Source organism: Cupressus sempervirens, chromosome 7 (genome assembly GCF_028749045.1).
Source record: "Cupressus sempervirens isolate cs-2001-9-10 chromosome 7, ASM2874904v1, whole genome shotgun sequence".
NCBI classification, from domain to species: domain Eukaryota; kingdom Viridiplantae; phylum Streptophyta; class Pinopsida; order Cupressales; family Cupressaceae; genus Cupressus; species Cupressus sempervirens.
The window spans coordinates 668,643,374-668,666,095 of record NC_143124.1 but is presented as its reverse complement, the minus strand read 5'-3'; the positions used below and the strand labels follow the sequence as shown (position 1 = coordinate 668,666,095).

General features: G+C 34.8%; 1 protein-coding gene across 1 annotated transcript in view; it reads left to right on the top strand.

The window, feature by feature from the left end:
- The window catches only part of LOC149548440 (uncharacterized), a 330,750-nt gene extending 315,355 nt beyond the window's left edge, over nucleotides 1-15,395 (top strand). The window contains exons 19-20 of the mRNA XM_089792508.1: nucleotides 14,376-14,783; nucleotides 14,930-15,395. Coding sequence (XP_089648634.1) covers nucleotides 14,376-14,783; nucleotides 14,930-15,055 — 534 coding nt within the window. The 3' untranslated portion in view covers nucleotides 15,056-15,395. The remainder of the gene's footprint in view (nucleotides 1-14,375; nucleotides 14,784-14,929) is intronic.
- Nucleotides 15,396-22,722: the final 7,327 nt, after the last annotated feature.

Genomic DNA, 22,722 nt, shown 5'->3' with positions numbered 1-22,722 from the left:
AACACCATTTATGAATTCTAATGATAATTATTGATACTTAAATGATTGTGTGAACTGACAATAATAAGCCGTAAGCCATTCTCATATTTGTGTGTTGCATATGTTGACCTGCTTCCTGCCTTAAGCTTCTACGATGTCACTAATCTTCTGATACTTCGAGTACCAGTTAAGTTTCTTCAGTCTTTGGCATGATATAACTCCTTGTTCGATGGTTGTCTTTTGATGTCTTTGTTTATGCGTAGATAATTTGAAGTTGCTACTCCAATTCTAATGGCTGCATATACTTTCAATGGATGAAGGCATGGATACAGTCTACAATCATTCCAAACAGTCAATAATGTCATCTTGATTATCATACATATATTTCTTGTTTTTATTTTACTTCCTTTGCATTGTGCCATCAATTCTATATTGTCGTAACTGTTGGATTCTAATAAGAATGTTGTTTTTCCTATTAGAACTTTGTTTAGAAAGAATTCTCTTCAGTGCAAATTTGTATAGATGCATTTTCCATACATCTCTGAGCTAAGAGACAACACCTTCAACAAGAACCAATAAATAATTCACAAGTAACAAGAATCCTTTGTGAAGCCATATGCCCAACTTGAGCAAAATGCATTGGCTGAGAATATGAAATGTTTCTGTACTCTTACGAAAGACAAGTATTATGAATCTTTTGATGAAGCCAAGATAAACATAGTATGGATCCATAATCATTTATCGATGGATATTAAAATTAAATAATCAAAAATTTTGGAATCTTTAAAGAACATGATCATGTAATCACAGATTGTGAAATGTTGGATGCATGAATTATGATCTCCTACTGCCAAGTTGTATGTTAAAATACCAGGAAGCCTAGTGGATGGCAAGATGACCCTTGTCTATTTCGGGTAGGGAGGGTCTTTCTCATTAGAGATCATGTGGGGATAAGGTTTGGTCTGAGGTTGGGTGGTTAAGCCCCTGGCAATGTTTCACCTCTCCATAAGTTGTCGGACGTGCATCGGACAAAGATAAGTCATACATTCAATTGGTTGTAGGAAATAAGTATTGTCACTTTTATGATTAATATGCAGGAAGGTAAGATTAATAGAGTTAATTCATCGTTACATCTAGATGCAAGAGATAGATTCATGGATTGTTTTTCATTTATATGAATATCGAATATAAGTATTTTTCCTGATCTTGGGTTACTGTCACAATTAAGTAATTGGAAGGAAAGGAACCCTAAATGATATAGTGGTATCGAGAGCCCTAATTGAATCTATAGTATTGGAAGCCCTATTTGAATCCATGGTATTGGAAGCCCTATTTGAATTAGTGGTATCAAAAGCCCTAAGTGATACAACAGTATCAGAAGCCCTAAAAGATTCCAATGGTAATCGATGCCCTAATGAATACAGTGGTAAGTAATGCCCTAACTTTATATAGTGGTATTTAATGATAATCGTCAATTGATTTTAATTTAACAATTTTGGATGGAAGTCATTTCGTGATATTGTTGTAGAGGTATTTGTGGACTAACCCGGGTGGTTGCAGAAGCATCCCTAGTTTTGGTTTTGATCTCAAATTTCATGGTATGTGGTTTTTAACTTCTACAATAATTTTCATTGATGGTGTTTTTCAGATCTTAGTTAAGAAATTGTGTTTAACTGATTCAACTGACTTCCTTTGAAGATGGAGTAATAACTGTTTTCTTTGAGTATGTTATTTATTAATTAAGACTCGGGAAAACGGGATGTTACAGGTTCCTAATGTGACAAAGAAATGCTAAGTTATGCTATTTACAAAGGGGTTATAGTCAAAGGGTGGCTTAAGGCATTTGATCTGCCTTTCTTGCAGGTAGTCATCAAAAAGGACAGCAACATGGAGCTTGCAACTCCTAAGAGGCAAGCACAACCTAAACCTACCACTTCACCTATAAATGAGGTATACCCATCGATTATTGATGAAAAAAGACAATCAGTTGTGCAACATGATAAGGCAACTTTTGAGGATTTGAAGAAGAGACAAATTTTCTATTAGTGCAAAGAGCCTTATGACAGAGAACACTCTTTCCCTTTGACGCCTAGCGAAAGGGAAAACCATTCTATGTGGGTGTACCGTGATGAAGTTGGGGCTGAATCATCAGAAGACCCAATTGATTCAAATGTTGATGATGCTGATAGGCTCCCTACTAAGTTTGGTCTTGATGCTTGGTTGTCACCTGTAGTGTTGTCTACTATTGTATCACTTACCTTTGCTTTCAAAATGCAAGGATTGGTAGGTGGACATCATTGCATTTCCATGTTAGACACCAGGGCCATGCATAATTTCATACATGAGGGATTTGTTAGTTTGTTTGGTCTTCAGGCAGAGGATTTTGTTGGGTTCTGACTATGTGTGGTAGATGTCTACACCCTTACTTATACTAAGCACTTACAACATCTCTCTTTCTTCCTTGGTGATTATGAGATGCGGTCAGATTTTATGTGATCAAATTGGAGGGATGGATCTTGTGCCAAGGATGCAATGGATACAAGATGTTAACAAGGTTCTCCTTAGCTTGTGCATAATAGAGATGAAGTTTGAGTATTGAGGCAAGAGGTATGTGTTGCAAGGTATCACTGAGGGAGTTTATTTACTATGTTTCTTTGTGCAGCAGATAGCGGGAATTTACAGGGGCATGATATCATTCAGGTGGAGTAGGTTACACATTATGTCTCATGTAGTTCATAGTTACCTAGTTCAATTCAGCATATGGGTGTAGTTCACTTTGTGAACAATCCCTTGTTTGATATCGATGCTACCCTATCATGATTGCATATGTGGACTACGAACTTTAAAATGTGCAAATGAGGAGTGAAGTATAATGAAATGGAAACATAGCATGCTTAAAGAGGTGTACGTCATACTATGTATCTGGCAAGCATGTGGGAAATGATTTTTCAACCATAGGGCGGCCATATGGAGGTTCATGGAATGCATATTGGAGGGACTTGCACTTACATTTGCATGTGGGGAAAAAATGAACTTGTGTTTCCTTAAAGAACGGGCTTTTACACCTGACTACATATGCAATTAATATGAAATTTTGCACATGCAACTTGGAGAAGAAGACGGAAGATAGGAGGAACAACTTCATGTAGACTACAAATCTGAAAATAGAAATGACAAAGATTTGCAAGAACAAAGCAAGCAAATATATACAAATGCCTTAAGGAAAATAACAAAGGAATTTTACCTCAACTCCACCAAGAATGAGAAAACAAGTCTTTATCCAAAACTTGAGCAAATCTGAAATAAATCCAAGAGATTTAGGACTTTAGATTTGTCCAAAGCCAAAGACTTAAATAGATATTGAAATTCAAATAACTTGGTTTGAATTTGGACATGTGGAGATAGTTGGAGAGACTAAATGCCCAAAACATGGACAAACTTTGACCAAATCAATGCCATATGCAAATGCGTTCAACAATGGTGTCTAGGGCATTATTTTAAATTTGGAAATGATGAAGAACAAGCTGGAAATCGAAATACATACTCTAGACTTCTTCTTGGAGTGATTGGAAGTCAAAATCCATGAAGAAATGCAATATTTTTGGTTAAAAACGTGCCCTAAACAGGCTTTTTTTAATCATATGCATGTGTTAAAGAACATGCTTTCACTCCCAAATTCACCACTCTTCAAAAATGCCCAAAAATGCCTTCTTTTTTGGTAAAAATCATGACTTTTTTGAAGGAAAACACTTGCCAATATGTTATCAATACATAAACATCGTTTTTTGGAATGTTTGCATGTGAAAAATGTGCCCAAAAACCCTCCAAATGCAGGCTGCAAGTTAAAAACATGATTTCCTTGTGCAAATGCATATATTATAATGCATGCAATGTACTCTAAAATCGCCACTTTGGCTTGAATGAGGATTGAAGTCATTAAAAACATGTTTTTAAGAGCCTTTTACATGTTAGGATGACACGCAAATGGGTCAAAATTTGCCACTTTGCCTTGGCTCACTTTTAAAAGTCAAAAACACATTTTAAAACACATGTAATAAGACTAAAAATCACCACCATGCATTATGCTAGGTAGAAATGGGTTTTTCAATATCACATACACACACAATTGGGTCGAAAATTGCCACTTATGTCTAAGTTAAGTGAAAACTCACTTTAGACATTCATTTACATGTAATAAAAACATGCTATTTGATTTTTAAAAGTCCATTAAGTGGTAATTTTAAAACATGTATATGCAATGGGTTAGAAAAACCCCATTTAAATGCATTAATATATATACAATAAACTTATACATGCAAAAATATAAGAAAATAGCTTAGAATTTGCCACTTACATTTGATTTAATAAGGTTTAAATATGCAAATGCATATTAAAAACCCACTTAACATATTAAAACATGTTATTACATATAAAAAGTCCATTTAATTGAATGTTGGGACTTGTAATTTACTCGGAGCAGATTTTCATAAAGTATTTTGCATGTGGACGTATTCAATATGTAATAAAAAATCCACTTTTATGCACTTAAGTTGTCTCATGTATTTATTAAATATCTAACTATAGTTTACAATAAAGTAACATGAAAAATAGTCTTGAAATAGGCTATTTACATAAAACATAAAAAATTGTGGTCAAATCAACTCAGAATGAGTTGAAATAATGAAAAGGACACATAACTCACCTCAAATATTAATTATAATTTAATATGATGCAATTACCAATAAAAAGCCCATTTTTGTGAGGTTTTTAATAAAAATATGCAATTGACCTAAAAACCCCTGTTTTTCCATATATTTTGAGTTAGAGAACTCCAAGTTGGACCTAAGTTAGCTTGAATCGAGCGGAATTCCAAGGGCTATTCGCCTAAGGCAAAAACTATTTACAACAGAATGGAAAAAAAAAAACGTGAAAGTTTACCAAGAATTGAGTGTTTGCAATGTGAGAAGAAAAACTCTTACCAACAAACAATTGGGGATAATCTCAACGGAAAACCTTTATAAGAACATATAAACAGGACTGCAGAAAGAACAATTCAGAGATAATGAATTTTTTTCATGATGTCTCATCAATGTGTTAAAATAAAGAGGATGCGCCTAGAATCCATGAGAAAATTGTATAGGGTTGCCTCAATTTTGTGATGTCAAAATTGAGGACAACACATCCCATCTAATAATAGAGGATTTCATTTGAGAAATTTTACCCCCAAAGGCTTTACAAAAGAAAAGGAGTCTCTCCAGCATATGTCAAAGTTATCTTCAACAAGAGTAATAAACTAGGCATTACCATTAGCAAACTGTTCTAGAATCAATTCATCATTGTTAGGAAGCTTAATGCCTTTAAGAGGACCCAATTTATTTTCTTTGAGCACATAAAGCAAAGCATATGCTGCCAAAACAAACAGTGGAGGGGCAAGGGGGCAGCCTTGTCTAATGGACCTGCCAAGAACAATAGAATTAGAAAATTCCTTATTGACTTCAATGACCTTCATCTTGTAACAAAGAAGTGTTCAGTTTGAAAGAAGATATGGTAGAAAAAGGTATTTCAAACTGAACACTTCTTTATTACTAAATGTCATTATAAATACCATGAAATGATTATGTTAAACAGAACTGCAGCAAATACGTATATAGTGGTACGAAAACATTAACTGATAATATCCATTTAAAACCACAACGATAAACCCAGGTTTGTTATGCAATGTATAAATGACAGAATTTCTACATTCATGAAAAGAAGACCATAATGCATAGTAATCTGGCATGAGATAGTACAGACCCATTTTTCCAAAGTTTAGACTGCCATTGGTTGGAAGAGAGGAGACCTGTGCAACTGTCTGTGGGCTACTGTCAAAACACTTAGGTGTCTCTGCAATTATCCCCTACCTCCGTGTGTTGTTCCTGCTATACTTTCCTACTTGTCACTATTGGATGTGAAGATATTCGTGTGCGGCACTCTCACTATGGTAAGAGTCTGAACTGTTGACCAGTTATTCCCATCAATCCTGTATCAACTACTGTAGGTTCAAGGCTAGGACAAATGCTGACAATGCATAACAATGATAGTGGAGATGATACTTACGCAAGGTACTGTCATTGTAAAATTCTCTTCTGCTACAGGATTAACTGTCTTCTATTCCTGCCGTCCAAACACAGGACTACCAATACTGACTTGTACGTGCTAATTACCTTGAAATGACTTCAAACACCTGTACTCTTTCTGCCGCTGAACTTCCACTTCTTATGAGTCTTCAATGCAACAATTTGGAATCACAGTTCTGATATGCAAATGTGAGATACTGGATTTGTGTCTAGTCTCACTACTCTTCCTTAAGTGGTTTTGTCCTTAGGAAATATCCAGTCACATTTAAGCAACCTTTAGGATTTATAAAATAACATATATTTGTGGTGTCAATACCAATGTAGCTCTACGCTCTTATAACCTTGATATGATGGAAGACACAAACAACTACACAATGTGGGATTAAAAGCCAATTTCGTCTTTTAGTCACTTAAATTACTTTATAATAACATTAAAATATTTAAATAAATCACTTAAGTCACTTGAACTTTAATATCTATTGAAATACTTGTCTGATTGCCATGCCATCTGAAATAGGAATCCCTCCTCATAATTCCCCATGTGACCAAATACAATTTCTAAAAATAGAAAGGGTCCATCTCTATTACTCTTGAATTACTATACCTAGTAAGTATGGTGAATGGAGTCAAAATGATATCGAACGAAAGCCCAATTTATAAATCACTGAATGTTGGAGATGAATCAATCCTTAGAAGACCCTCTAACCATCCTCATTAGCCTACGAGGATCCAATATTAGGCTAATCCCTAAAATTCTAATGCTGGCAACAAATGGGGACATTACAATTATCTTCATTGACTTTCTCTCTACTAACAAGGATATACTGTGGTTTGGAACCAAAAGGGTTGGGAGAGCCCTTTCCTTCATCATTACTGCCAAGAAAAACAACATATTCATCCTCATACAGAGGATTGGTCAAAGCGAGAAATCCTCTATATGAGCTTGTAATCAGAATATTGATAATCTTGTTCTTGTCAAATGTGGAAGTGATGCTAAATCATTATTGAAAAGTACTAATTATAAATTCACAAGTCTGAATTTGATTTATGATGCTCGATCTTCAAGAGGCAAGCACTAATTGATTTTGGTATTCCTCCTTGAAGATCTGATCTGCAATGTATATCAATAGAAAGGGTATGATCCATGAGCAGATGTGTCTCTACAAAGTGGAGCAATGTCTGTTCATGGCATGCCCATTTGAATGTGCCCTTTCATTATACTTAAGACATCCAATCACTAATCAGGTTATGTGATTATTATGTCTTTAACAAACATAACCGAAATAGTCAATGTAATCAAGTTTGTAATCTCTGCACAAACAATTATCCAATCTGAATATAATCACTGATGATAAATGATCGATCAGGATTGTAGATGGAACATGAAATAATAGAAATCTGCAAATAATAATCTTCAAATGCAGATTGACAATGTACTTGGAACATATGAAGTTTCAATCAGTTGTATGAATGATAATCAATTTCCAAAACTTAAATCAACTAACGATATGACTATGAACATTTAAATATGTATGTGTGTGTGTATATTAGTAGGCACAGTGTATATTGATATATATATACTCACACACACATACATATGCATCATAAAATCAATCGTCATTCCTATATCTGACAGAAGCTACTATTTGTAAAAAATAAATTAAAGCATGCTTAGGTGAATAGCTAGTTCATGATTCAAGTGAAAGGTGTGATAAGGAAGCTAATAGTCATTGGTGAGTAGAAGAAGCTTTTGTGATCAAATTGTATAAAATGCAGCTCTGAGACTCATTTGAATCATCTTGATTATTGCATGACTTTGTTTGGTGATAACTTGTTTGTTGGTGAAGCGACTTTGTGGTAAGGGCTTGCAGGTTGTGCGATCTGCGGGCATTGGCAATTCTTGCAGAGTAACAAGCGATGTGAATCAGGGTTTGTTTTCTTGTGAATTGTGCAATTAAGCGTCCATGCTCAATAGCTGAATTGATGTTCAAAGGTGAAGAGTTAACTGTGAGATGCCAACGTTCGATCTCAATAACAATTAGCAGAGGCAAGATCAATCCTGATGTCTCCTAGTAGCATTTCCATAAGCTGCAATCTCTTTCTCTAAGGCATCATTTGCAATGTTGGCAACTTTCAGCACCCGTGCCCTATTGTCATGTGTTTTGGATTGCTGTGATCAGGATTTTTGTATATCTGCCATGTGTTGGGGACTTGCAATTGCAACAGCATGATTGGTCTAGGAGATTTCATACTACCGTCACTGTGCATCCTGGTTATAGCGTTTCAAAATAAGATTTAGACACTTATGTATATATCAAAAAATGTTTCCAGCATTTGCAAACTTGCATATAAATTGATGAAATTGTTGGTGTGAAAAGTTGGCTTTTAATTTCAATTTCTTGCATTTGTAATTACTTATTATCTTTGAAAAATTCAAAAAAAAATTATATATCTCAGAAGCCCAAAAAATTGCAAAAAACATTAAAAAGCACAAAAACAATAGCATTTCTTCAGCATAGTTGGAATTAGAGCCAACAGGGCTCTTTATAGTGGTATCAGAGCATTTCCTGCCAGCCTTCAAGGAACAGGGATCATTCATTCAGCCACAGAGATTTATTAGAGGGATTCATTATACTCGAAGTAGAGTCTCACCATGTGATGAAGGTGAACAGGGTATTCAGTTTGGCACTACGGGTGACAGAAATGCAGGTAATGCAAGTAATGATGATGATAGAGAGGCTACAGAATTATTCAAGAACCTTGCAACCTGTCAGCACTAGATAGCTAATGTACTGCAATAGCTTTCTGACACCCTTGAGCACATTGTGCTACCTAGGGCGTAGTAGAGACATGATTAATAGGAGTGTTTCAGTGAGTACACACGGGTCTAGAGCTAATTATAGACTGGATTATAGAGATGATCCTATAGGTAGACATGGCAGGGCTTTGTGTCCTACTTTCCTGAGACCTGAGTTGGATGAGGCTAGTGCTGAGACAAAGGCAACACCCATTGTTGATTATTTGGTGGCTCTATATGCAAGGTGGATGACTTACCATAGGAGATGAAACAAACTTCGAATATTGACACGTTCATGACCCAAAAGAGAGAGCATTTCAAAGGTAGACCTGATAGGAGATAGAGGACTAGACACCATTATTTAAACAGGCGACCAACAAGTGGATTGAGAATTATTTTGATGGGAGTTGTAAAGTAATAGCTAGAGCTTGGGTTCACAAGCTTGACACATATCTCTCATTGTTCTATGCTTGAGGAGGACACTATCTAGTTTGTTGTGTTGCACTTGGATGGTATGGCCCATAGGTTGGTCACTTTACACCATGATCTGATTATAACCTACCAGGAGAGACTGGTAGAAGTTTGATCTGAAGGATCTAAAAACGTATTTATGGGATCTTTCTCAACTTGAGCAGACAGGCAATCTAGAGTCTTTCATTAGTGAGTTTCTAAGAATCTCTATCATGGCTCCTAATGCGATAGAGAAATGCTTAGTTGTGTTATTTACAGAGGGGTTACAGGAGTCACTCAGTGGGTGGCTTAAGACATTTTATTTGCCTTTCCTACAGGGGGCATCAAGAAGGCCAAGAGCATAGAGCTTTCAGTTTCTAAGAAGAAAGCACAGCCTAAACCTACCACTTCACCTATAGATGAGGTATACCCACCAAATATTGATGAAAAAAGAAAATCAGTTGTGAAAAATGATAAGGCAACTTGTGAGGATTTGAGGAGGAGATGACTTTGCTATTAGTGCAAATAACCTTATGACAAAGAACACTCATACCCTTTGAGGCCTAAGGGAAGGGCGAAACTTTCTATGTGGATGTACCATGATAAGGTTGAGGTTGAATCTTCACCATAGCCAGTTGATTTAGATGTTGATGATGCTCAGAGGATCCCTACTAAGTTTGGTCCTAATGCTAGGCTATCACCTATAGTGTTGTCTACTAATGTACCACTTCCCTCCACTTTAGAATGCGAGGATTAGTAGATGGACATTATTGCATTTCCTTGTTAGACATTGAGGCCATGCATAATTTCATACATGATGGATTTGTTAGGTAGTTTGATCTTCAAGTGGAGGAGTTTATTGGGTTCCAAGTTCGAGTGGCACATAGCTACACCCTTAAGTATACTAGGTGCATACAACATCTTTCTTTATTCCTTGGTGATTAAGAGATACAGTAAGATTTTTATGTGATCAACTTAGGAGGAATCGATGTTGTGCTAGGGATGTAGTGGAAACAAGATATTAAGGAGTTTTTCCTTAGCTTGTGCACGATGGAGATGAGATCTGAGTACCGAAGCAGGAGGTATGTGTTGTAGGGTATCAGTAAGGGGAGTTATGTACTATTTTTGTAGTGGATAGTGAAAATTTACAGAGGCATGGTCCAACTCACATGGAGCAAGTTACACGTAATGTCTCCCGTTGAAATAACCTCGACAGGATGTTTGCTTCTGAAATACCAAAATACTAAAACTTCAAGGGTTTGACATTTCGTCAAACAATTAGCAATCAAGCTCTGATACCACTATTATGTCCTTTGACTGAAAGCTATTGAAATACCAAATTGAACCATGACAAATTTGTAAAACACTGGGTGCACAATTGTTGGAAAATTTCAAATGCAATATTTCGAATCTTCCTTCAAAATTAATGGTTATTAGAGAAATAACAGTGACAATGCATATATATTTGTTCAAGCTACAAATAGATTGATATTAAAGGAAAAACCCAAGGAAGCTCCTTGCGTGAGCAGTAAAACCTTACTCCTTCCGGTTAGCTGCGGAGTCACTGCCAAATCCGAGCCTCCCAGATCTGCTATTCGTTCTGCTGTCATCCGGTAGGTATGCTATGTTACTACTCGGATCACACCAGCTGAGTCTCGATTCTGCCGTCATCCAGACTGACGATGTTATTGGGGATATGATTTACGACCTGTGGTTGGAGTTCGACGGTTAGAGCGGAATCCGTCTGGTATCTGGGAAGATCGCGCCCTGGTCTCCTATCTTCCAATGTCACTTTCGGCTGCGGATATTCCTGTACAGTCCCACGAAATGCGTAGTGACTGCCGCTCCTCAGACCCGATATTGATTTCGAATGATCTCCTCCTGTTAAACGCCTTGACGCAAGCAAAAATGGCTGTGCCTTCAGCCCGCCAATTTTTGACAAGGGTGTATTTGAACGTGGATCTGTCAAATAAGATATCGAATTTGTCCTCCTGTCGCAGCTGGATATCAACTCAAATTTCTTCTATTCGGATGTTGCCCTTGACCAAATTCTTCACTGTTGCCTGTCTTCAATGCATGTATCTTTCAGAATTGGCCTATGGCCACGAATTTAGCCCTGATGAAATGACTGTCGTGCCACCTCCAACGTGCAACCCTTCGGGGGATATTTCACCTCCTCAGTTATGCAGATCTAAGGGAGTTTTCGTTCCCGAAGACCTATTGGAAATTTGCAGACCAATGACTACAAATTGCTCCAATTAAAGAGAAATCGAATCCACAAAACCGCTTGTTCCAAATGGGAGCCTTATGTCCTCTATTTATTCACTTCGCTGAGAAGTTTCTGGAAGTTTTCCGGAATCATCTTTTATGATGTACTTCATACTTAAACTTTATAAAATTAAATAAATAACTTTATAAAGTTAGAGTACAACTTTAATTTAATATTAGAACGAGTAGGCCCCACTTACTCAATTATTATTCTTCGAGAGCAAAATTGTAATTATCGGAAGACAAAAATGACCCTCTTCCCATAATCATTTGCCTACGAGAGTCGATGATAGGCAAATCCCCTGTTAAAGTTATGTCGCTAAAAAGGGGACATGACACCCGTAGTTCACAATTACCTAGTTCAAATCAGCATATTAGTGTAGTTCACTTTGTGAGCAATCCTTTGTTGGTGTTGTATTTATAGGGATTATTTGGTGGTGTTAGGGACATTACATGCATTTTTCCGTGGGATCCTGGTAAGGGTTGGAGTTCGGTGAGCTACTAGATTTCAATTGCTTTAGGACAAGCAATCTTCGGGAGGGAGTATTGTGATTTCCTCTTTTTAGCAAGTGTCAAGGGCATGGTTGTGTTAGCTCATCATTCCGAGGCTTGAAAGCAAACAATTTGATTTGAAGGTCTCTGTCGGAGGACTTACTATTTATTGTAAGTCAGTACTGGCTAGTTTCAATTTTTGGCATGGCACTTGGGCACGATACTTGATCAATGTGGCTTCTGCATTTAAGTGGATAACATGATGAATTATGGGATATTATGAGTTATGATTATAATTGTCGTTAATTATTATTTTAATTAAGTTATACTTAATTAAATAACATAATAATCCTAATTTGTGAGACTTTAATAATAAAGTGCAGTTGGTGCCTAAAGGGAGTTAGTTAATGACTATTCAATTTAAAGCATGTGTAAGTGAAGAGCTAGTTTATGATTTAAGTGAAAGGTGTGATAAGGAAGCTAATAACCGTTGGTGTGTAGAAGAAGCTTTTGTGATCAAATTCTTCAAAATGCAGCTTTAAGACACATTCGAATCATCTTGATTATTGCATGACTTTGTTTGATGATAACTTGTTTGTTGGTGAAGCAACTTTCTGGAAGGGTTTGGATGGTGTGCGATCTGCAGGGATTGGCAATTCTTGCAGAGTATTAAGCACTGTGAATCAGCGTTTGTTTGCTTGTGAGTTGTGCAATTAGGCATCCATGCTTGATAGCTGAATTGATGTTCAAAGGTGAAGGGTTGAGTGTGATAGGTCATTGTTTGATCTCAGTAACAATTAGTAGAGGCAAACATCAGTCCCAACTTTGCCTAGCAGCATTTTCATAAGCTGCGGCTCTTTCCCTAAGGCAGCGTTTGCCTATTGTGGCACACGTTGGCAACTTTCAACACCCACATCCCTCTTGTCATGTGCTTTGATTTGCTGCAATCAGGATTTTCTTATATCTGCCATGCGTTGGGGACTTGCAATTGCAACAGCATGATTGGTTTGGGAGTTTTCATAAAGCTGTCACTGTGTATCCAGGTTATGGCATTTTGAAATAAGATTTAGACACTTATGTTTATAACTTTATATCAAATAATGTTTCAGCATGTGCAAACTTGCATATAAATTGATGAAATTGTTGGTGTGAAAGGTTGAATTATAATTTCAATTTCTTGTATTCGCAATTACTCATTATCTTTGAATTTATTTTTCGAAAAAAGCATATCTCAAAAGCACAAAATATTGCAAAAAACATAAGAATAAATAAAAGAATATCATTTCTTCAGCATAGTTGGAGTTAGAGCCAGCAGGGCTCTTTACAGAATCCTCTTCAACTTCCACTGCATGATATCAAACCTCGTAGATAGCTTTGAGATCAACAGAGCTACCCTTTCTGCTTAATTTTTTATTTTCTCTGCAAAAGTTATAGAACCATTGAACATATAGCCACTTTATTATCCCATAAATTATATCCAGCCCCCAGCCTTCAATTTTTTCCTGTTGAAGTCTCTGAAAATTTTGCTTCACCACACCTCACAAGCCCTTCCATCTCAATTCCTCATTATGCTGAGGTTTCTGTACTCGACCTTAAAGATAAATGGTCTCTCTGTGATGCCAATTTTCATTCTATCGACCCTTTATAGTCAAACAGAGCATAGTTATTAAGAGTAAAATTTGCTCACTTCTGCAAATGTGATCCCTGGGGTCTAGTACATTGAAACTAATGGTTAATGTGTGTTCCAGTGCCCTTGGATTTCTTATGAATATACAGGTTAATATGCTGCACACTACAACATTGCGGTTCTTATGATTGCTATTTCAATTGATTTTTTCTGCTTGATTGTGCCTTCTGAGATATTTGAGAATCATTATAATTGACTTTGTTCTTGGACCTTCATTCTTCAGCATGTAAAGTGGTGTATCGCGATATTTTTTATGTCCTGTTCTTTTAATGATCCACCAGCTCATATAGTGCTTAGCTCAGAAATTATTATTTTATTCCACGCTGGACCTTTGCATAGAGACTAAATTACTGTGATCACAAATGATAAGAGGGGATGAAAAATTTGAAAGTTGGGGAAAATTGCATAACAAATATTATAATTTCTTTTCTCTTGATTTCATTTGCACTTGCGAATCATAAACCTTTCTAATTCATGCTTTATCTGGTCATACATTACCCCATATTTATGATACATTGTACGATTTGTGTGGCTTATTGCAATGTTCCCTTGGTTCTTACTAAGAGATAAATTGTCTGATCAGATAAGCTACATTCACATTAAAACATATTTAACGATGGAAGACCTTGGATTATCTATTGATGAAATGATGGCAATGCAACCATCAGAAGATGAGGATGTGAATTGCTTAAAGGGTTCTCCTTCAGTATTGCAAGCTGGCTCTGAAAGCATGCATCTATGTCCAAAAGAGGATGATCTGATGGAAGCATCAAATCCATCTAACGAAGATTCTTTTGTGAAACCTCCATGGCTTGCAAGTGATGGAAGAGCAAGCATTCGCAGAAGAAAAATTGATGTCGGAGATATGCTTTCTGTTCAAAGCCCTACCAAGAAACATGGTTCAGAATCTATCTACAAATCTCATTTGGACATTCAGCCTTTGCAAGTTACAGAAGATGCTTTGTTATCTTGGCTTGGTGAATGTGATGGGGTATGCATGGTTTCAAAATATTGTCTCTTTTAAATTTGATTTATTCAAGTTGTTCTATAAAAATAATTCTACATTTCATAGTACTGATCATCAAATTGGCCATACATAAATGTGTATTGTGAATCACATGTTTTTATGATTTGCAGGCTTCGCTCCCCCAAATCTTAGAGCATTTTCCTGGATCCAGCAGGGATTGTATTGGTGAATTGCTATCAACACTAGAGAGTGAATTTTTAATATATAACAAAAACAATATTTACAAAGTTATGTAAGTACTTCTGTCTTTACTTATTGCGGAATCCGAATACACAATGTTGTGTAAGGTTTCTGATTTTTTTTATTCCTGTTTTTTTCGCCCATTTGATGTTTGGGAGGTTCATTTAACTCTTTCTGTCACTAAAATTTTAAGCCACAAGTATTATCCTTCTGTACATATGATTTGGAAATGCTTGTGTCAGCATGTTCGTAAAACATCCAGATAGCAGTTATTGGCTATCCATGCTGTTCTGTAAATTTTGTATGAACTATGCACTGAAGAGTATGAGTACCTATTTTTAAAAGGCATGCTATTATTGAGTTTATCAGGAAGGAAAATTATTATATCAAGTTGGATCTGCACAGTTGTAAGGGTTTCTGTTTGCTTTCAAGTTAAAGAGTCCATTTTGGCTCGAGTTTATTTTCTGATTTCTGGTCTATGAAACTAAATTGTGCTTATACTTGGTGATTGTTAAAATTCATAATCTCCTGTCACAGCTTGCTTATAATAGATAAGTATCAATCAGTTAAATCATGAAATACATATGTAATAGTAGATATACATCACCAATGTTTATGGGATTCATAACTAATTTTCTACTGTCATGGATATTTTCATTGCCTTGGATGTCATAACTAATTTTCTACTCATGGATATTTTCATTGCCTCTTGTATAAAATTAGCAGCAGCATTCTGGCTTCAATTTGAGCATTTATATGTTGTGGAAGTTGTAAAGCTTAATGTGGGGGGTTTAAAGATAACAGATAGAACATACATCCTCTTTCCGTATTTTAATGTATTAGTGAACTGCAATTTCAGCGTGCCTAATGCTTCACCAACATATATTTCCAATGAATATTTTTTAAAGGAGTTATTTTAGAATTTTTTCTAAGAAAATTTAGAAGTTTTATTTTTGGAATTTCACTAAATTTATATGTTCCCCCGAGTTTCTAGGGCGGGGGATGGCAGGACGGGTTTCTGGGATGGCAGGACGGGTTTCTGGGACGGCAAATTTTTTTGGCGATTTTGGGGACGGGGGGGACGGCAAACAGGGATGGCTATATATATATAGGGAAATTCCAAAATATACATTGAAATTTGCAAATATGCATGGCATTCATATGAGCATGTCATTTAAACATTATAAAATCATAAAATACAACATTGGAATGCCATCTAGGAAATCATATCCAATTTTAGTACCCAATCGTCAAAATGCATATCAATATCAGTGAACACAGAACAATGAACATTAACAATTGTCAATATCGTAATGTCATAACGATAAACATGATAAATCTGAAAATCAAAATCACAATATGCCCAAATCTATAGGCCCAAAGGGTAGAGGGCTGCCACAAAGTAATAAGTATCAATGTATCATAATCATGTTCATGTTTAACATAAAAAATAAAACATAGAAAATCAAGCACCCTGCTGCTCCTATTTTGCTTCTACTGCCTTTTAGGGCATTTGGAGGGGTGGGGCCAACCTAGCCGACCAAATTGGAGACTTTAAAATATTTTTTTATGTTAAACTTTTTTAATTTTATGCAAACAGAAAAAGGGGACGGCCAGTCGTCCCTGTACGGAAAGGGGATGTCTAGACGTCCCCTTTCCGTACTGGGCATGGCTGGTCGTCCCCCTTTTTTCCCTTTGGCATCCCCAAGTTTTTAAGACGTCCCTTGCATTTTTTCACTTTTTGGGGACGATTGAGAGACGTCCCATACCCGTCCCCCATCCCCGAAACGTTGGGTTTTAGGTTGGGTACGCATCCCTGGGGAATATAGCTAAATTTTAATAATTGAATTTTATTGCATTGTCTTAGAAGATTTTCAAATTGTTTTTTTATCATTCAACAAGGTACCAACAACATAAGCCCTTATTTGGAAGGAAAAGTCATTTTATTGTTTTTGAATCATATAATCAGCAATTTATTATTTTAAGTCTAATAATACGGCATGGTATACCATTGCAATGAGTTCTGATTTTGCTATTAATTAGTTATCTAAAAATGATGTGAATAAATAGATATTTTCTAATATTAAAAATTTATTTTCTTATTACAAAGTCTTCAGCATGTTATTTAAGTCTTTTAATTTAAAATATGTTTTTCTAATAAATATAGTTATAAGTAGATATTTTCTAATATTAAAAACTTATTTTCTTATTATAAAGTCTTCAGCATGTTATTTAAATCTTTTAGTTTAAAACATATTTTTCCAATATATATTTTTAAAAGGAGTTATTTTAGAAAAAAAAAAAATTTAAAAACTAGAAGTTTTGTTTTTGGAATTTGACAAAATTTTATGAATTGAATTTTATTGCTTTGTGTTAGAAGATTTTTTGGCATAAGAAATTGTGTTATTAAAAATGTCTTATTAGAATTTAGAGAAATGTTTTTTTATTAAGAAAATAGGATTTGAAGGGGCCTTGAAACTCGAATACAAAGCAAGTGAAAAGTGCAACTTGCACATCAAGCAAAAGATGTACAATACATTTCACAACAAAAGACAAGGCAAAGACACAACAAAAAATAAACAAAGAAAGGAGGTTCCAAGCATCTCATAACCCCCACAAACACCAATTAGTTGTTGAAGAAAGAATAAACATTAATTCACCAGACCACCCAACAACAAAACAAGGAAAAAAAGTTAAGATTTCCCCTTAACCCCCAACTTTTGGGAGTTAAGAGCATTGTCCAAGGAATGAGGGAGATTTTTTAAGAATGTTTACCTTTAATAGTGATCCATCCCTCTTCAATCTTGGCAACCATAGAATGTCAGGCAAACGAATCAATAGACAAATTTGAAAAAGAATAGATGTACTAGATTTGTTTGTCACAACGTTTTGCATAGGGCCAACATCCCTAACCTTCCACGTAAAAGCCAAACCATCATCAAATTGTACATAACCAACATTTTGATTAGATACAATGATAGAGGCTCCAAGGTCAGAGACAATCAAAGGAGTAGCAACAACCAACCCAAACCAACCTCCAACGGCTAAATAGATCCATCCCTCTTTAATCTTGGCAGCCACAGAATGCCAAGCAAGTGAATCAGTAGACATTAGAAAAAGAACAGCAGATGAACTAGATTCACATGTCACAATGTTTTGGATAGGGCTAGCATCCCTAACCTTCCCCACAGAAGCCAAACCATCATCAAATTGTACATAACCAACATTTTGATTACATACAACAACAGAGGCTCTAGGGTCAAAGATAATCAAAGGAGTAGCAACAACCAATTGACCCAAGCTAGCCTCCGCAGATAAATAGGAGAGGGGACAGAATCTTCATCATCTCACTAATTAGTAATAATATTGTCTGAAGGAACTTTCGCAATAGAAGCAAGCTTGACCATTGTATAATGTTGCCTCAAAGCACCCATCCACCAAATGGAGGGTTTCTTAGATTTGATTTTTTTAGCCTTACACTTTGTTGCAACATGCTCAATCTTACAGCATTTTCTGCATTTAAACGAGACCATAATCGAAATGTTGAATCCAAGAACTAATAGGATTGCAAAGTTTAATCTGTGTTAGAAGGCATTTAGAAGCATTTATATCAACAAAAATCCTTGCATAGGTAGAATGCATTATGTCTGAGGATTATGAATCCATCATTAAGAAATCACTTAAAGCCTCACATACTTCTTCAAGAACATAGTCATGCCAAAGATCAAAAGGGAGGTTGCGAAGTTGTACCCAAATAGGCATCTTACGAAAGGATTCAAAAGCAAGGTTAAAATGCTTGTGCCAAAGTTTAACCATTAGAGGGAATCGATTTTTCCATGTGAAGAAATGTTCACATAAAATTGTTCTCATATCCTCCACATTATTGAATTTGGTGATAGAAACACCTTTTAACAAAGGAAATATCTAAATAGAGTTAATATCAACCCATCATAGTACAATTGATACATTGTTATTTTGATACATTATGACTTGATATGTCAAAACATTGTTAGACAGACTGGACATTATTATATTATTTTATGTCGTGCGATGTTTTACTTTGAGATGTTTAATTGTGTTATTTAATATTTTATAAACATGTATACTGACGATGTAGTACAGTAAGTGAATGTAGAATTAGGAATATGATTAACATTCTTATTATGCAATTTTTAATGGTTAAATATACGAGCAGAAATGAGATAAATAGTTATTTATATGGAAGATTTATGTTTTGATTTATATGATTATTCAGATAAGTTTTGAATATATGCATGTGATTTTTCTCGAGTAACTGATGTGTGAAATGAGTGTGCAAGATTATTAATCGGAAAATCTAACGAAGAATCGAAACTGAATCTTATGTATAGTTTGTGAAAACCAAGGTTGTGTCTAATGAAAGATGTAGACCACGTTGTCTTGTATTTTATTTGGTATTGTAATTTGAATGTTGGTATCATTCTGTAATCATAAAGTGATTAATGTTTTGTAACAGTGATTTTATAGTGTCACTTGACACTTGTGATCTATATATGCATATCAGCATGATAATTAGAGTTAGCTGGGCAACCTAATAATCTAAGATGGACTAGATTAGTAAGCTGATACCAATTAGTTAGTAATTGGGATTAATTACTCTAATTAGGGTTTAGTGGTAAGATTCTATTTCTTAAGATTTTTAGATGGTCCAAATATTTCAAGCAATTTAATAGGTCTCTAAATAGTCCTAGAGGTCAAAAATTATGAAAACTAAGTGCCTAGGAGGTATATGTATAGGTTGGGAGCATTTTCCACCCCTTTAGCCCCTTTCGTTGACTTTTGTGACCACCCAAATATCTCATTTTTATTTTAGTGCAAAAATTGGAGTTTTATCATGAGTTTGACAAGTTATACTCCATCATGAAGTTTGTCTTAATGATGAGGTTAAGTTAGAAGATTCTAAAAAGCCCATAGTCAAGTGGGGCGTTATTGCAATTTGTAGGTGGTTGAGTTAGGAGTCTGTTTAGTGGAAGATTGTTCACCCAATCTCTACATCTAGAGAGTAAAGTCAGGATTGAAGGAGAAGGAATGATAGCTCTTCTCAAATTTCAGTTTGTCATAACCATTTGTGAAAGTAGGAATCTTTCAAGTTTGTGTCTTCATGTTGTGTTTCATTTCTTAAAGTAGGTTCTGCATGTGTGTGTGTTCGTATATATAAGAAAACATGTAAGGGATGGGATTGTAATGAGTTTTTTAAAAATGTTTTCCTTTGTGTTTTACATTTTAATTTTTGAGGAAAACTGTAAGGGTTGTGTTGGCATTACTCACCCTCAAATAGGGAAGAAGTGGTTATGTATGAGAGGAGGGCTTCAATTAAACTCTGGGTAGTGCAAAGTTTCTCCTCATGATGAGGAGAGGGAGAAAAAAGGTTGTTATAGGCCCCTACTCATCAATACAAACTATATTTGTGTTTTAAAAAATTGAGAAGTGAAAGAATAAAAGTTCTTATGATTATAGCCTCGAAAGGGCATCTATTATGGTGTTGTGACCGACTTCTCCTGCCTGTAAAAATCCACCTTCTCCCTAGTCTGATTTGATAATGAATCTATTGTACAAACCTGGGATGGGAGTAAATGGGTTGAATGTGTCTTTGTGTTAAATCTGTTTGTCTTTCGGTCAGTTTTGTTTTCTCCATAGTTACCTTGATGAAATTTGTAAATTTCGTAGTGGCTACCTTGATATGAAGCCAAGCAGGAATCTAGAATTATTGTTTTCATTTCAAAATGTTTGGGAGATTTCTCCTCGAGATGATGATCCTGTTGTAAAAAGTTATTGTTAAACTTATTTTTGAAATGACTATGGTGTCAGATTTTCTTCCTTTGTTCTTTCCTGACAGAGTCTTTGAATCAAGTGATTTAATAAAATGAATAAGCGGCTAGTCCATGTATATTGGAAAAAAAAAGTATTTTCCTTTCATTTGATATTCCTTATGATTCAATTTTTATGCATATGTTTATTGGAAAATAGATGAAATGATGTTTTACCTTCTCTATGGTATTCTTATAATTCAAATTTGTAGGCATATGTTTAAATGGTAATTAGACGAAATGATGATATATATAAAGTTATGGAATTTGATTTCAATCTATGTTAAGAAAAATCGATTATATGAATGATAGTTCATCTTGTATTTTCGTAATTATTGGAAAGAAAAATAGTCCCCTTCGATTGCACTAATACAATATCAAACTTCATGCTATAATTCAACCTAGAGAGGGAAAAAAAATCCCCTTTGGCTAACTAAAAAAAATTAAAAATTAAAAATTAAAAAAAAAAGACTTGATTCTTGCTTTTTGGAGCAAAAGCTCTCTGGAGTTTGTATTGGAAAAAAACTAAAAAATTATGCCCCTTATGATAACATGGAATATTCTTCATAATTCCTTTAGTTTTTTTGGGACACTTTTTTAAAAAAAAGGATTATGTAATTTTAAAAAAATGAATATAAATAAATAAAATTAAAAATAAAATCTACCCTATCACCCCCCACCTAAGAAACTTTCTAAAAACATAACTATTAATTTCACCCATGTAGCTAGGCACAAGGTTAGGAAAAAGGAAAGCAAGTCAAAGAGGGAAATCATTCAATAAATGGCATGTCCTTCCTCCCACGTAAACTTCCATCTTCTCATGTTGGGAACAACAAACTCCACTTTCTCATGCGAATTATTCTGCCACATCGACCCTTGGAGTGGAGGGTAAAAGAGGAGAAGTGTTTAAACTAGGGTCTCCTTGCAATAAATATGGGTCTCCTCAAGTTTCTAAGTACTCTGCATGAGGGAGAAGTTAGGAAAAACCTTGGGCAACTCTTAGCTTGGAAATGTGTGCCAAGGAAAGGTGGGAGGGTAAGGTCAAGTGGCCAAGCAGCCAAGTGGGTTAGGTAGTTGGAGTTAGTAAGTGGTTTAGGGGTAGTTAAAGTTAGTAAGGGTTAGGATATTTGTTAGATGTGTAGTTAGTTAGTAATAAAGTTAGTGGGTGGGTTAGTTTTATTTTTTGTATTCAGTTATTTAATTAGTATGTTTTAGAGTTAGATAATGTTAGTAAGGTTAGTGGTTAGATTAGTAATGCGTTTTAAATGTTAAGTTAGGATGTGTTGGATAAAGTTCTTTTTACTATTGATTTATAATTAATTTCTTTTTTATTAATAGTAATTTAGTAAAGGTTAAAAGTTTGATTTTATTTAACTTACTTTTGTTAATAGAATTAGTATTGTGTAGTTTTGTTTTAGTTATTTTAATTTAATTTAATATATTTATAATGAAGATTTAAAAAGATTGGAAGTAGAACATGATTAGGAAAGTAATGTTATTTTAGAAATTAGTTAGTGAATAATAGTAAGATCGTATGTTAAATTAGTATATGACTCAAAAGTATTAATGCCTTAGACCTTTTAAATTAAATTATAAATTGTAGTTTTATTTAAATAATGAACTAGAAATTTGAATGTTAGATTTGCAATTAAATCATTTAATTTTGTTCTTAAAATTGGCAATTGATACGTTATCATTTAATTTTGAAAGAGGAATATAGGAATAGCATAATTTTAAACAGGGGGATAAAATTATTTTTAAATGTTTGAGTATTAGTTTTAAATATTTAAATATGTCTAATAACTTGGTGAATTTAATCTCCATAATTGTAGTTGATGAAATTTAATATAACAAAGGTCAATGGTGGATTGGTTAAG